At 35.6% G+C, this 16,749-nt stretch overlaps 1 protein-coding gene across 1 annotated transcript in view; it reads left to right on the top strand.

The window, feature by feature from the left end:
• The window catches only part of LOC109448871 (uncharacterized), a 214,662-nt gene that overhangs the window by 89,069 nt on the left and 108,844 nt on the right, over positions 1-16,749 (top strand). Inside the window, exons 2-3 of the mRNA XM_074333994.1 lie at positions 7,153-7,211; positions 8,679-8,729. Of these exons, the coding sequence (XP_074190095.1) occupies positions 7,153-7,211; positions 8,679-8,729 (110 nt within the window). The remainder of the gene's footprint in view (positions 1-7,152; positions 7,212-8,678; positions 8,730-16,749) is intronic.

Below are 16,749 nucleotides of genomic sequence, written 5' to 3'. Positions count from 1 at the left end.
TAATAAAACTATATATTATAAGTAATAACAATAATAAAAAATAATAATATAAATAAAATATTTTATTGGTTCTGTTCCACTGGAGAAACCTGGCTAATATAGCATTATCTTAACTCCCTTTCTAAGTAAATCATGACTAAAATTTCCCCCAGTTTGGGCCATGTGGACTTTCTTAATCTCATGGAATTGTATACCCAGCATCATTCTCTGGCTCAGTGTAGAAAGTGTAGCATCACTCCCTGTTGAACACAGACTTAGCCAGACTCTGTAAGAAGTGTTACATCAAGAACCTGCAGCCAAGGGATCCATCTGTATAAGTGGAAGGGGCATCCCTAGATAATGTTAACTTGATTTACCTTCTTCCTCTTTGACTATTCAAAAGCACTCAATTCAATTCAAATTCATAAGTATGAACAGAATATCTACCATGTTTCCCCAAAAATAAGACCTAGCGGACAATCAGCTCTAATGTGTCTTCTGGAGCAAAAATTAATATAAGACCCAGTCTTATTTTCTGCTTTTTTAATAGAAGACCAGGTATGATATGATATGATATGATATGACATGATGTTATGATATGATATAATATAATATAATATGACACCAGGTCTTATTTTAATATAATACCTGGTCTTATATAATATAATATAAGACCAAGTCTTATATTAATTTTTGCTCCAAAAGATGCATTAGAGCTGATTGTTCAGCTAGGTCTTATTTTGGGGGCAACAGGGTATTTTGTTTTAGGTTAAGGGGCATAGAAGATTCAAAGAAATATAAATCCTGATCACTGAGTACTTGGAGACCATAATACAAAATTCTGAAACAACCTATGAATAGTATGATAACATGTTTAAAAAATCAATTAAGGGAGCATTTTGTTTAGCATTAGATAGATAGGCATGTTTTTAGTATTTACGGAATACTGCAAATTCTCCAGATATAGTCATGAGCTAGGTAAAGTGGAGTGAAATATCTCTCATTCTCTTTCTTTCTGTTTCCCAAACTTAAACTTTCCTGGGTCAAAGAAGGCCAGTTAGCAGACTCAGGTTAGTTTTGAAGATGCTGTATTAGGACAGGGAAGGAATTATAGGTTGAATTGTGCCCTTCAAAAAGATATATTGAAGTTCTTACCCCTAGTACCCTAGAATGCAACCGATTTGGACACAGTGTCATTGCAGATATAGTTAGTTAAGATGAAGTCATCTTCGAGTAAAGTGACCCGTTAATCCAATATTACTGGTACCCTTCTAAGAAGAGACACGGGAAGACAGCCACTCAACAATGGAGGCAGAGATTTGACTGATGCATCTGAAAGCCAAAGAAGTGTAAGGATTGCTGATTAAAAAAACAAAACAAAACAAAACAAAAGAATCCTAGAAGAGGCAAGGAAATGTTCTCCCCTACAGTTTTCAGAGGAAGCATGACCCACATAACATCTTGGTTTCAAACTTCTGGCTTCCAGAATTGTGAGGCAATAACTTTTGTTGTATTAATTAAGTTACACAGTTTTTAGAACTTTGCTACAGCAGCCCTAGGAAACCAATGCATTAAGATATAGAAGTAACAGGCCTAGTTTAATCCATTAACATGGATTAAAAGCTCAACTCCATCATATCCTCTTATAGTGTTTATTTCCACATCTGCACAATAAGAATTCCTCCCAATAAGGACCTTCCTCAGATTTATGCTGCAGGATAGTATCAACACACAGCCAATGCTAATATGCTCACCATATGCCCTGGTGTCTTGACTAGACCTCGATTGGCATTCAGAGCTACTGCAGGGATTGAACAGAATTCCAACCTCCTTCAGAACATGTCCATGAGTATCCAAAAAACACAGTGGCCAATGTGAAGGTGGTGATAATCATGTTTTCAACTTGCTCATTATTTTCCAAGACAATGAGATATGAAGTTGTTCTCCCTAGGCATATTATCCTTTGAAGATCGTGAGTTTGGAGTCACTTACATGTGACTATATTATTTTCCCAATCTAAACCAAAGACACATGTTTATAAAGTATAAATGAACCTATGGTGACAATGGAGCTGACTATCTGGAATCAGAACTGTTAGGTACTTTTGGAGTTCATGGCACTGAATAGATGGACTTGTGATCTGGACATTAGTAGATCACATAGAAACTCAGGAAAAGTATTTGTTCTCTGTATAGACTATAAATGTTGAAATTCCAAAAGAGCCCAATTTGTGTAGGCTACACAGGCTTTTATTCCAGATCGATGAGGTTATGTTTCCATAGGCCAGCTGCAGAAACAGGAGATTAACTACTATCCATACCTTCTTTGGTCAATGAGTTTTATCTCTGCTCCACTTTTTTCAACCACTTATTTTCAAAGTGTGTCTTAACTAGTCATTATTTTAATATGTCTACTTGAGGCACAGTCCTACAATATGTCTATAGGAATAATTAAACATCTTTTATAGGTACTCGTGTATATCACAGACACTGAAAGATGTTTTATAAACACAGAATATTGTTTTATACAGACAAGGTCAAACTGTAAGGGAAATAACAGGAATAAGACCAGGAGGCTTCCATGAAAAGTAGAATACTGAACTTTCTTTCAAACCTCATAGAAAAGCTACTTGAATCTACAAAGCCATCTGATATTAGTGCAAAGAAGAGAGTTGAAAAAAATCTACTCCCTCTGAGAGGCCAAAAAGAGAACAGAGAACACAATTACATTTAAAGGATCTGCAAATGTCAAAACTGGATTTAGATTCCTCTGTAGTAATGGACACTGATAGATACTTTTTTTGCAGGCTATAATTATTTCATAATTAAAAGTATTGCTGGATGTAAGATAACTGTGTGATGCAGGGTTTGGAAAAAGAATGGAAGTACTGAGTTAATAAGGTGACAAGTGAAGGTTAATAAATTATTATTCAGTTTTTTAGATAATTGGCATCATTTGGGAGTAGGAAAAAAAAGATTGAAGCTGGAAAGAGATGAACGAGTATAGTAGAACACTTTAACAAATGATCCATTTAACACCAATTATTATGCTATTTTGCCATTACTCCTAGGTTTGTTAACTATCTTGATATCCTTTGGGAAAAGGATATAATGACACAGAGATTAATTATAATAAATTCAAAACAAGCACTTTTGAAGCTAAACCTCACTTACTACTAGGGCTTATTTTAAATAAACCTATCAATTTGTGGTTCATGGTTAGATAAACCTTGGCAAAGCTTCACATTTCTGTGAAAGCCCTACTTCTTTTTGCCCTTCTAATGTATACGGGACTGAAAATTTAGATGTTAACTTGTTTTTAATATGCAGCCCTCTTTATTCCAAAAAGGATTTGATTTGTCTTCTTTATCATGCTAGTAGTGTAAGTGACCCCTTTAACCAAGAATAGTGATAGCATGAATTTTGTTTTAATATTTTGCTAATGGCTACATACATATTCAAATGCATTGTGAAAATCCTAGCTCTTGGATTATCCAGCCCCTCTCCCCCAAAATAGGAGAATTTAAAAAAAAGTTTAAATATAGGACATCATTATTGAATCTTTCCTAATTAATCCTCTTAGTTTCAACTAGATTAAGCTAGAGTTTTTAGTAAATTATACATCAGCTTTCTAAAATCCTGGCAGTGGAAGCTCCTGACACAATCTTATCAGCGTGGGGGAGGCTATAGAGATTAGGCACAGGCCAAATATATACTTTTCCACTTCATTCCAAGGTAGAGTTCAGGCAGCAAATCAGCATAATTGTTTTGCATAACAATGGAGGGTCTGTCCTTGAATACACAATGCCTGCTTTTAAGACTTGGAGGAGCTGTATTTGAAGAGGCATAGAGAAAGGAAGCTGGAAGTCCCCATCAACTGAAGAGGTGTGTACAAATGTATTGTGTTCAATCTCTACCCCACTAAATTCTACAGTATTATAGGATGGGCGTATCTTCTGACACTAGGAAGATGTGATTGTTTGAGGTAAACTTTTATTGGGCTCTGGATTTCATGGAAAATCAGAGTCCTTAGCAACCCCTACAGCTACTTCTCCACTCCTTTCATTGGCTCATTTATAAGTATCTGGAACAGACTGTTCAGCACAGAGTGTGAAGTTACATTAATTTTCACTTCATTCTGTGAACTTGGCCTCCCCAAGACTCTGATGACTCTATTCCCAGGAAAGTGTCAGTCAAAAGGTAGGAAGGGCTTGAACTCTGCACAGAGTCTGGCATATAATACAGAGTGTGACAAAAAAATGTATACACATTTTAAGAAAGGAAAAAACTGTATTAAAATTTTAATAATATATACCAATAACAAAAGATGAACACAAGTCATATGTATACAGCTTTTTGGCACCCCAGTAGATATTAAATAAGTACCTATGAATTATGGATAAAATGACAGTTCCAAAAAGAAAATCTTCAAAGTCCATTACAATGGGTTGCTAGAGGAAGTTCCCTGTTCCATAAAGATGTTTTCTGTTTGAATGCTCTTTAGACAGCTTTTGTTGTTGATATTGATTTATTTGAACTGCTTTCCTCCTTTAAATTAGGATTAGGAATTCTTTAAGAACAGTAATTATTCTATAAACTTTCTATGTGATCCGTTGGATTTATAACAGTGCTCTCTGAATAGCAGTATCTAAATAAAACTTAGAGGAGGACGATTGCGCTGCTCTGAATGTTTGTGTCCTCCAAAATTCATAGGTTGAAATCCTAATGCCCAATGAGATGTGATTAGGAAAGTGGGGGTTTAGGGAGGTCATGAATAGAATTAGTGCTTTTATGAAAGAAAGAGACCCCCACGGAGCTCCATAAGCCCTTCTGCATGCGAGGACACAGCAGGAGTATCTTTGACCCTGAAGAGAGGCCTCAGGTGACCATGCTGGCCCCCTGATTTTGCACTTGCAGCCTCCCAAACTGTGAGAAATAAATTTCTGTCGTTTATAAACTACCCGGTCTGTATTTTGTTATAGCAGCCTGAATGGCCTAAGTCAGTGATCACAAAGCTAATGTTTGAGTGTTTTCTGTCTGCTGGACAGAAAATGCAATGAGGATGATCATGACAGGATGGCAGAGACTGGGACAAACTGCAGGAATAAGTGTGATGATGGTTTATTATTTCACCATTGATATACTCACATTTAAGCTGCGAGAAGTGTTATGGATGGAAAATAGATGCTCCCCACCCCCACCCAGTGCAATATCAACTAACTACCAGCTAGATTTCCATCGACCTTTTTCTTCCTTTAGGTAAATCCAAAATCTCGCTATTTACTTCAAACATCCGGATTCCATCCCTTTCAGGTTCTGCACGTTGCTATAAGGTTTCAACAACTTCCCAGTGTCAACAGGGCATCGTTTATTTCGCCACTGTAGATCTTCTCTGTCTCTCTCTAGAAATTTTATAAAGAAAACATAGTCGACTTAAGAGTTCCACGAAGAAATAAAAACTAATAAAAAGAACAAAGAGAGAAGCTAATCAAAATGCTGCATATCTATAGCAAAGGGTAATGTTCCTTTAAAAGAATGCCATTCAGTTAAGTTTGTCAAAACTAGCTTCTCCACTTTGACATGTAGGTTTTGGTATAACACACGTCGGTCTCACCACTCCATTCCAGGAATGACTTTCAAACACACAGCAGATGGTAATCAAAACTGACTGGAGGCTTTTGAAGATATATGTTACGATTAACCAAACGTGGACTGCACAATTCAGAAATTAAGAAAGTCAGGGACTCTTGAAGAAGCTGATGATAATTTGGAGTGTTAAGATCAGGTGGCAATATAAGCCACTTCAAGAACAGCATGGAATGTGACAAGACGCGTGGTTGGGCGATAGAAGTCGTTATCGAAGTTATGTATGAATAACACTTTCTGACTTCTCACGTTAACCCTGTGACATATCAACATAAATCTAAAATATTATAATGTCTGGCTACCTACTTCTGACAGCTCCCAAACATTCACATCCATGAAGGGCATTTGCAACTCCTGAGTGTGTGTGCAGTGGAGGGGTGGATACGGTGAACCCCTCTCACACTCCAGATGGCTGCCAAATCTCCTCTTTGTTATCAGCATGTGAATTAATGACAGGCATCAATCACCTAGCTCTTACAGAACTTTGACAACAATGGTTGCTTGTTAATTTTCTGTTTAGTTATTCTCCCCACACTGACTTTCCTGCAACACTCAGAAGAGTAAACTGGATAGGGCACCGGAGAAATGAAAATAAGTGAAGCATCTTCATTAGCATAAGTCTTGATTCCAACTCCTGCAATTTCAACTAGGAACTCATGAAACAAAGGCGTATGTTTTTTTTTATTTTATTGTATTATTTTATTTTAAATTATACTCCTTATTCTTGAAAATCAAGGAGAAAATATTTGGCAATTTGCTTCTATACTATTATTTGAGATGTAAGAACTTTTTCAATTTTAATCCCTCCATTAGTTCACTCATTTCTTCTCTCCCAGGTCAATTGTTGTAAAATGTGGCTGGGGTCCAACTTCAGGCCTCATGAATAAATATTAGACCAATAATTAGTGATGCTTATTGGAGGAGTATTAAGTGTCATGTACTTTTCTAAATGCTTTGCAGTTACTGACTCATTTAATCCTAACACCAATCCTACAAATTAAGCATCAATATTTTTATTCCCATTTTACAGATAAGGAAACCAAAGCACAAAAAGGTCTGAGACCACATAGCTATACAAATTGCAAAGGTAGATATAACAAGGTCAATTTGTCTCCTCCACTGAAGTCTTCTAACTACCATGCTTTACTGCAACTCCCTTACCAGCCTGCACTTGCCCCAAGAAGCACACCTGCAAAGTCCCTGAAATCAACATTCTGTACTGTTGTGTCAGATTTATTATTGAACTCACAGCAGGTAACAAGGACTTTTGCAGAACTGTGTTTGAGAGTAAGGGGAGAGAGGGCACTGTGGTGTCAAAGCACATACTGAACTAGGCCTGGTCCCAAATCATCCCCGGCTGCTGAGGAGACTAGAACAAATTATTTTTCCAGTCTGGACTCTAGTTGTTTTTCATCTATGAAAAAAACAGATTGAATAGATTATTTCTATGGTTATCTGTAACTCTAATATTCATATATCATGGTATTTTAAAGTAGAGTTAATTATAATCATCTTAATTCTTTTCTAGGCCTTCACTGCGAGGTGATTTCCTGAGAGATGTCATCTGGAACACTTTATATAAAGCAGGTATCATTTTACATGTCATACCAGTCTTTGCTGATGGTAGATGTGTGTTTATTTCTTTGTTTTATTATCTGTCTCACCTGCTAGACTGTATGGTCCATGAGGCTGGAGACTGGGACTGTTTTATTTACCATTTTAGACTTAATATCAAGCACAGTGTATCACATATACTGGACACACACAAATTATTTATCTCATTTATTTAGAATTGCCATGGAAGAAATTGTGTCACCTTACTGGGTATTATTTTAGATGATAATAATGCCAACTTATTAGTGAGTACTATATCACTGATAAAGAATTGTTCCAGTCATTAGCTTCATAACAGCTATATTAATAGCTAAGCTGTTCTTTCAGTCTGAAAATTATCTGCTATTGTCTTTTATTAATGTGTAAATAGCTTAAAAAACTGACACTTTTTTTATTTTCTTCTTTCTTTTATTTTTTGTTTAATTCTGTGATACCATGTTAAGCATCTATAATTTAACTATTATCTATATGATGGATTGAAAAAAAAAAAAAAAAAAAAAAGCCTCTACAGTACTGTATAGCTTTTCCAAAAAGAGGTTGAATCTGTTTTCTCACTCCTTGAATCTAGAGGGAGTGGGAGGCTTAAGATTTGTTTTAACCAACAGAACCTAGCAATGATGAGATTATGCCAGTTGTAAGCACAGACCATAAGAGGCCTTGCAGCTTCCTTTCTACGTACGTTTGGAAAAAATGCCACCATGTTAATAAGTCCATGTAAGCCTACTGGATGGCAAAAGACAAGTGGCCCAATCACCCTTGTTGCCCCAGGTGATTGCCAGCCAACTGCCACATATGTGAGTAAGGCCTTCTGGGACTAGTGGAACCTAGAAAATGTACCAGCTCTCTACAGACACGTGAACTAACCCAGTCAAGGTTGGTTAAGTCTGGCCAGATCAGAAGAACCGCCTAGCAGAATCGTGAGCTAAATAAGTGGTGGTTGTTTGAAGCCATTATATTTTAAGGTGGTTTGTTATACAGCAAAAATTAACAGGTAAACTCTAATACAATGATATTCTGAGATCTTGCTATGATATTTTGGTCATTTATCTCAGTTGAAAAGGGGCAAGACCTCTACACTATTTTTAATTCCTGAGACTGTATTCTGTAGATTTTCTTTTGTTTTCACTGAAGTTAATGTGAGATTATGGTCTCTTTCCAGAAGACGAATCTTTTCCACATTTTTAAATTGCATTTTTAATAGGTAAATGCAATGATATATTTAGATGATAATAATGCCAACTTACTAGTGAATACTATATCACTGATAAAGAATTGTTACAGTCACTAGCTTTGTTGTAATGATATATTTTGTAAAATAAAAATATCTTTTAAGAGTCTTTCAAAGAATCCCTTATAATTAAGTTTGATTTTTAAGTAGATAGCTTTTGTGGCTACCTTTTGTATGACTGCAGTTGTTTGCCTGCATTTGCTTTCTTCCAGGCTCTTGTTTTTATTCAGTATACTTGAGGTCACATGAAAAACGACATTTGGGTAAGTGAAATATTGCCTTAATTGGTGTCAGATTCTCTGTACCCAGATTTCATCAAACTGTTTTCTTTTACACCATTCACTTCAAGCTCCCATGGGTAAAAGTACAGCATAAACTGCATTTTGTTTACCCTTTGGATAAAGAACCTTACTAAATGATTTTGCTCTAGCTTGGAAGGAATTATTTTACAAAGTATTACCTGTAAGATTTGTAAGTAAAAGGGAGCAATGAATAAGACTAGAGAAATAATTGTGTGTATAGATGCTTAGACTATAAAAATCTATAACCAAAGTAAATAAAAAATGATTGGATGAATGAACAGGTCTTCAAGAATAGATATTAACTATGATGCCTTTTTTCTCCAATGCCTGGTACTTCTCCTGACGTGAGCATTTTGTTCACATTATAGCCTAAATCAGGTGCTAAGATGCTCTGGTAATGTCATCTATGTTACATAACATTTTAAATGCAAGTCTCAGCAGGCTCACAGCTTTTCAAATTCTCTGACAGATAGTTATGTTGACACGAGACTGCGTGATCAACCCAAGAAAGTGTCAGGAAGTCTATTAATACCTGGGGAAAGCATTCATAAGGGAACATAGTAGGTCAGGAAGAGATTCCTAAAGTAAGAAACTGCCCAAGAATAGACTGAATTTGATTTGGTCAAAACTGAAGGAAAAGTTTGAAAGAAGAGGGGAAAGGGTTGGATAGTAAAGACTACCACAGGCATAGTTTTTGTTTGAGAAGTTGACTAAAGAAGGAATAAATTAAACTGACTAAATAAATAGTGATTCTATTTGTAAGTCTTCAGAGAGGAAAATTATTATTGTGGGAGTGCGGGGGGGTGGGGTGGAGTGGGAGTGTGGGGAATAGATGTAGCCAGAGGTAATAATACGATGGATGAGCATACAGAGAAGTGAGTAATTGTTAGCTAAATACGCTTTGGCCATAACTGTGTTTAGAACTTAAAACATTTTCACTTCCTCCTAATGATATACAATATTATTTATTTTTCTCTCAATTTGGGTGTCGTTTGCAATCATTATTGTAGGGAAGTCCCTCATCTCATAAGGCTGTCATAGCATAAGGTAGTAAATATAATTGAATATGGAAAATATAAGCTGGCAAAGAAATTTTGTAATAATCATGGCAGAAATAATTGTGTATATGGATACTTAGACTCCAAAAAAAAGAAAAAGAAAAAAAAGAAAAAAACAAAGTAGATCGCTCCCTCATAAAGGAGAAAACCAAATCAATAATGCAGAGACATCACCACAGTGATCCCTTGGTCCAGGTGACACATCATCATATTCCTGACTGTACTGTAAGCCCTCAGTGAGGAAGGCAATGGGTAATGTGTTCATCATCTACTGAGTGTTACATTTTTCTGTTGCTGGATTTTGTGAGGTCTTCTCTCAATCCATCCATCACAAACAAAAGCTGGAGAGATGGATGCTTTCTGTTAAAAAAAAAAAAAAAAATTAAAATCTATTTATCGCTCTAGGCATTGTTTACTTTGTTGTTTTGTCTCTCTTGTTTTGGTGGTTCATAGTTAGTGGTTTCTCCGTCAAAGCTGTGACTGAAAATAATGATGCACCTGGAAAAAGGAAAAGCTATCTGGATATGACTGTAGTTCATGTTTTTGATGCTGTACTTGATGATAACTTATTTTTTTTTATTGTAACTCCTGGGAGTGGAGACGCACATAATGGGGCTTGGTGATAACTATTGCATTCAGTGTTGTCTTTGACATTGCTTTGAAGTTGTTGTAAATATTGTTCCTGTTTTTGAAAAAGGCATATCAGCCATAGACAGACTTAATGAAGGCCACACAATAGGTAAACTGAGATGTGTGACTCACTGTAATTTCAATGCCGTGTCTGGATTCGAGGTTGTTGAATGGGAAGTTTACATTTTTTTGTTACTTTGCAGTCATTAAGAGGTGACCTCACCAGATTTGGGGCTGCGGTGCACCGATGTTCTTAAGGGTTTCTACCTGAGTCTAAAAATCCACTTTGTAAATACATTTATTGTTGACCTTAAAATTAAATATTGAGCTTTATGGAAGAATCAGTGATGAGCTAAAAATTAAATCTGGATGTAATTATAATCTAGCTATACATGCATTTCAAAGACACATATATATGATATCATTTATATAAAATACAAAATTATCATTGTGTTCTTCCTGTGGTACAAAACTAGTCATACCGTAACCTGTGGAAACCTTCATTCTTTCAAGTATTACCATGTCTGTTTTCCTTCATGTTGTTTATGTGCTTCAAATTATTTATCCTTTTTCACAGTCTCCACCATTCCTACAGAACATGCTTTCCATCCCCCTGTACCATCATAGGTATTTTTTTTCTTTGAAAATAGAGACAGACCTTTATAGATTTCATATATAAATTAGTTCACACAGTATTTGTGTTTGTGAGTCTGGTTTCATGTACCAGAGAGTAGAATGTTGGTTACCAGGGGCTAGAGGGCGGGGGAAATGGGAAGATATTGGTCAAAGGGTACAATGTTTCAGTTATAAGATGAAAAGTTCTGAGGATCTAACGTACAGCATAGTGATTGTAGTTAATACTGTGTTATATGTTTGACACTTGCTAAGAGAGTAGATCATAAGTGTTCTCACCACACAAAAAAAGGTAACTATGTGAGGTGATGGATGTGTTAATTAACTTGATTGTGGTAATCATTTCATAATGTATACATGTATTAAATCATCATGTACACCTTAAAAATTATGTTGTTCAACCTAAATATATATTTTTCGTTAATCATTATTCAATACAGCCAGAACTTTAAAATAAAAGTATATGCAGTTTCATTTCTTCAAAGAAAACTTAAATGTTTCTGTTTATCTTTAGTCTTAATACATGTTTCCTTAGTACTCTGTACGTATATGGTATAAATCATTCACATATTTACACATGTCCTACTTGTTTCATGTATAACAGATCAGCAAAATTGCATAGTAAGAAAAGTGTGTCTTCTAAGTGCTTACCGCCCCTTTTGATGCCTCTTTCAAATACCTCCTTCTCTCTCTATTTTCTCTCATTCCTTTTAGGTTTCTTAAAATAAGAAATAAACTATTCAATTCAACTGACATTAGTAAAGGTCTATCATATTTTCAAATAAATCACAAACACTTCAAAGTTAATTAATTCATTACTTCTTACAGGATGGAAACTTGAAACAAGGGTGAAATGACTATAATCCAGAATTTCACATTAAATAAAGCAAAACAGAAAACAGCCACTTCCATTCAGGTATTCTTCTTACCTTTACAAGGCTAGTTGTCATTCTTAACCCCATCTCACATGCCATTCCCAAATCTTCCAGTGTTTTCTCATGTTTTCTGTTCCAGAATACCTGTACCCCTTATCCATACTTGTTGAAAGCCCATAAAACTGTATTTACAAAAGCTGGTGACATGCCTTCAGACCATAGTATGCCAACATGATTTTTAAAAATATTTTGCTAAAAACTTTCTGGGGAAAAAAAAAAATTATTTATCTCGATTTCTGAATTACTTGGCACCACCTTAAATTTTGCATTTAAGAAGAATGCCTCGATCTAGCCCTGGTCCTGCTATTTATCCTTTAATGTTTCCTATAGTAAATCTTACCTGACATCTTATAGAGAATTAATGTTTCTCCTAAATCTCAGGCCATACTTTAAAAAACATGTTTGGCATATTACAGAATGATTATTTGATTATTTATCTACATTCCTTGCTGTACAGAAAGAAAAAAAAAAAAAGTTCTCATATATTTCTGAATGCAAAAATATAGCACATTCCTTAGGCCACAATTTGAGCTTAATATATTTGCTAAGTGAATGAATGAAGGCCCAAATCAAGGGGAAAGATACTCTATAAGGTAGGGTGTTTTTCTTGGTGCCTTTAACATACAATTGAAGCGACTCCTTAATTTACATTTCAATAAAGCTTTTCTCAGAGCCATTCATCCATGAATTAAAGGTATTTTAAACAATTGTAAGGCAAAAAATATCTCTTTTATTATTTGTTTTGTTTTGTTTTACACAATATACACCAAAGACACTTAAGGGGTTGGATTAGGCATAAAAACTGTGAAACAGTGACACCTAATGGGACAGATATCAATCATTTAGAATCCCAATTATTTCAGGAAATTTGGTGGTAAGAGTAAGAGATCCTTAGAGGACAGGATCCATATTCATTGTCGCCTCTCGAGTATGTAAAATATGGTATATGGGCAACCAAGTTTTGATAAAGAAATAAATGAATGATGTATACATGAATGAACTATAAATGAAATATCAAACATTCTGAATAATGGAAGTTTCTTATAGATATTACTCATCCATAAATTTTTTTTTCTTGTTTTATTTCCTTGTTTTTGTTTGTCTAATACCCTTGCTGCCATATTTATAAAATAAGCATTTTAATAAAGATAAATTTTCCTCTTAAGTATAGAGGAATTTAAATCCTCCTGTGGCCACATTTAAAATATAGTCAAAAGTCCATATACAGGTATTTTACTATTTTTACAGGGACTTTCACTCCCCCTCCACCCCACTTTCTCTCACACTTACCAGCACACAAACGGGCTACAACATCATAACATTCTTTGATATTTGAATTTTAATAGAGGAAAATGATTTTCTTAATGCCCTTCCCAATATGTAGTCATTACATACATATAGATAGAACACTATGAACTATGTTACTAAAATTTGTAACCAGTTGCAGAATAATGTTTTATTGCTGATACTACAAAAGATTTTAATGTCAATCCAAGATATTCTTTCTTAACTCCCAAGTAAAGCCAGGAGGTACAAAGGTAAGCTATGTTAAAAATATGGTAGCTAGAGGGGAAGAGGGGAAAGGGTAGAAGGAGGGTTTGGAATTGACACAACATTCTGAGTCTCCAAAATTATTCTAATGTCATTCAGTTTTAATTCAGGGTGAAGATTTGGGTCAGTTGCTCATTAATCCTATCTGGCTTCGCTTCCAGGCTACTATTATTAACTCCTTTATTCAGATGTTATTCAAATGAGTTTCTCTATTAAAAGAAGCAAACCAATGCAGGCAAAACATATTGTTAGTAAATCTTTCCCAGTTTGGCAACACATTAATGATAGATCTGGCATTCTCAGTGTCAAAAACTCTATCGGCATCTGTTACAACAGAATCAAGATAAAATGAGTGAAATGAAAACAAATGGAGGCAGGGGTGGGGAGGGGGGGCAGTGCTGTAACGTACTTGAAATGCACTATAGATTCTTTGTCCTTAAAGACTCTCTTGTGTTTCATCAAACTGATCAAGAATTTGGTACCACATCATGTAGGTTACTTTCCTGTGGTAACACAAATGTATAAACAGGTAGTTGTATGGAAAACCTGGGGGTAGACAGGGGCTGTCAGTGTAAAGTATCTGAAAAAGTATGCTTGATGGACTCCTATTTTTTTTTTTTTTTGACCATTTTGCTTCCACTTATACCCCTCCCACTAGGCATGTGCTCTCCTCTTCTACACCTAGATGTCTAAGAGATCCAACAAGCATTAAACTGGATGGTAACTTTACTTCTCTCAGCTAAAGTTCACTTGCTCTAAATCCCATTCCAGAAAAATTGGGGAAATATCAATTTGTGAGGCAGTTAGAAAATAAATGTGAACAGATATTTTAATAACTCTCAAAATGTGTCCTCCCCTAAATGCATGGTAACTACTAGGTTACAGATAATTGAGGCCCAGTGAAATTAAATACCCTGACTAAGGACGTAGAGTTAGTGAAGGATGTGAGGCTGTGATGGGAGAGATCCGAGGTGCAGCACGAGGGACCCAGAAATGCTAATTACAGTACACAGCCCAAAGAGCTTCAAATAGCCAAACATCTCTATTCTCAGGTTCTCACATCTACATGTTTCCAGGTCTGTTATCAGCCTCTGTGTAATGTATTCTGATGTCTCCAAGACACCTGTTTCCATGTCCCAGTCAAAAATCATGCACCCTATGACCAAAATGACCCTCTATCTAGATCTCCTGCCCCTGTGTTCTCCTTAATTCCATGACTGGCACTGTCACCCACTCAGTTACCCAAGACAAAATACTGGCAGTACAAGAACTCCTCTCTCCCCCCCACCCCCGGTATTTTTCTCTAACTCCAGACCCACTACCTTAATTCAGAGCACCATTTTCTCTCACTAAAATGACAGCAGTCACATAACTGATCTTCTACTCAATATCACGCATTCTAACAATGTCATCACAATTGTCTCTAGCAAGTGCAAATGTTCATGTTAATCCTACTCTTGAAACTCTGCAATGGCTCCCACTGGCCCATGAGTTCAAGTTCAAAGTTTAAAACATAGCTGCCAGGCTTCTGCATGATTTTGCATGGGCCTAACTCTTCAGTAACCACTCCTTTGTGTTCCCTGATGCAGTCACACTGAAATAACTTGCAGTTCTCCCCAGAACACACTGCAGTCTCTCAGCTCCATGAATTCACACGTGCTGTTCCTTCTGCCTAAGATAGTTCTTTCCTGTGGTGGTGTTCCTGGATGCATAGGCTTGCATTAGGTAATTCAGGGAAATAGTTCAGCTTTTATATATAATTTGGTTATATATGCGTGTATATGTATGTACACATATACAGACATATACTGAGGGTGCCAAACAAATGCCAAAAAAAATGTATACAGGTGGCTACTTGGTCAATGTCGCTCAAGCAGTAGTTTGCCATCATCAGAAGTGTCTCGACACTGATGGTAACCACCTTGAGCACCTCTTGTAATTACAGAAGTCAGTTGTGACTTGTATTCATCTTTCGTTATCGGTGTATATTGAGTATTACAATTTTAATAGCTTTTTCCTTTATTAAAATGTGTATACTTTTTTTGGGGGGCACCCTCTGTGTATTACGCCTAACAATTTGCATTTTGTTGTACTGTTTTCAATCTGAAGTTAAAACTTCAGGCTGTCACATAGAATTACAGAATTGCAATAACCCAGTTCTGTTTCTTCATCTTTACAATTATTGTACTAACCTTGTTTATTTCAAATCTGTTGTTTATGCACAAGAATATTCTGTGCCACTGGGGTTGGAAACAGTGCCTGTTCAAAATGAGCGTGAGTGATTCTGAAATGTTAGGAACTTACTCTTGAAGTAAAAACACATAGTTGAGTTGGAGTGTGTTGAGGGCTGGTTGTATAACTGGGTTTTCTGAAAATTAATTTTCTTCTAGAATAAAGTATTAAGTAAAGGATAAGTTTCAAATTGGATTTTTTAAATTATTATTTTTTATTTTTCAATTATAGTTGACATTTAATATTATTTTATATTACTTTCAGGTGTACAGCTTAGTGGTTAGACATTTATGTAATTTATGAAATGATGCCCCTGATAAGTCCAGTACCCACCTGGCCATTGTATATAATTATTACAATATTATTGACTACATTCCCTATGCTGTGCTTTACATCCCCATGATTATTTCGTAATTACCAATTGTGCTTCTTAATCCCTTTTGCACTAATGGCTTAGAAAATAGACAAACATTTTTCAGGTAGGGCTAATTTGTCGCTGACATTGTTTTGAATTACGCATGCATGGTGACAACAAGCAGATTGACTTTTGTTTATTACTGTTTTTAAATAATCTACAATCAATGCACCCCTTGGTTACCTGCATCTCTTGCAAAACCTTCCCACTGCCCTGCACTTGACATTGTTCTTTTTTCTATTTCCATTTATTATCCATCTGTCTTCCTGCTTTTATCTCTTATCTAACTAACTTTTAGCTTATTTCTACTATAACTAACTTCTACTAATCTTTCATATCACTACCACTTCTTATGGAATTTTTCAATAGACTTGATGCCTTGAATTATACTAAATTAGATGCATGATATTATAAACTCCCAGTGTCATGGCATATGCTATATTTACGTTACAGATCACCCTGCCATTTTTTAATGGTCAATTCGCTGGTCTACCTTTTTCATTACATTATAAACTCTGAAAGAAGGG

Source organism: Rhinolophus sinicus, linkage group LG05 (genome assembly GCF_036562045.2).
Source record: "Rhinolophus sinicus isolate RSC01 linkage group LG05, ASM3656204v1, whole genome shotgun sequence".
NCBI lineage: Eukaryota > Metazoa > Chordata > Mammalia > Chiroptera > Rhinolophidae > Rhinolophus > Rhinolophus sinicus.
Note: the sequence above shows the minus strand (reverse complement) of the source record. Positions and strands in the feature narration are given on the sequence as shown.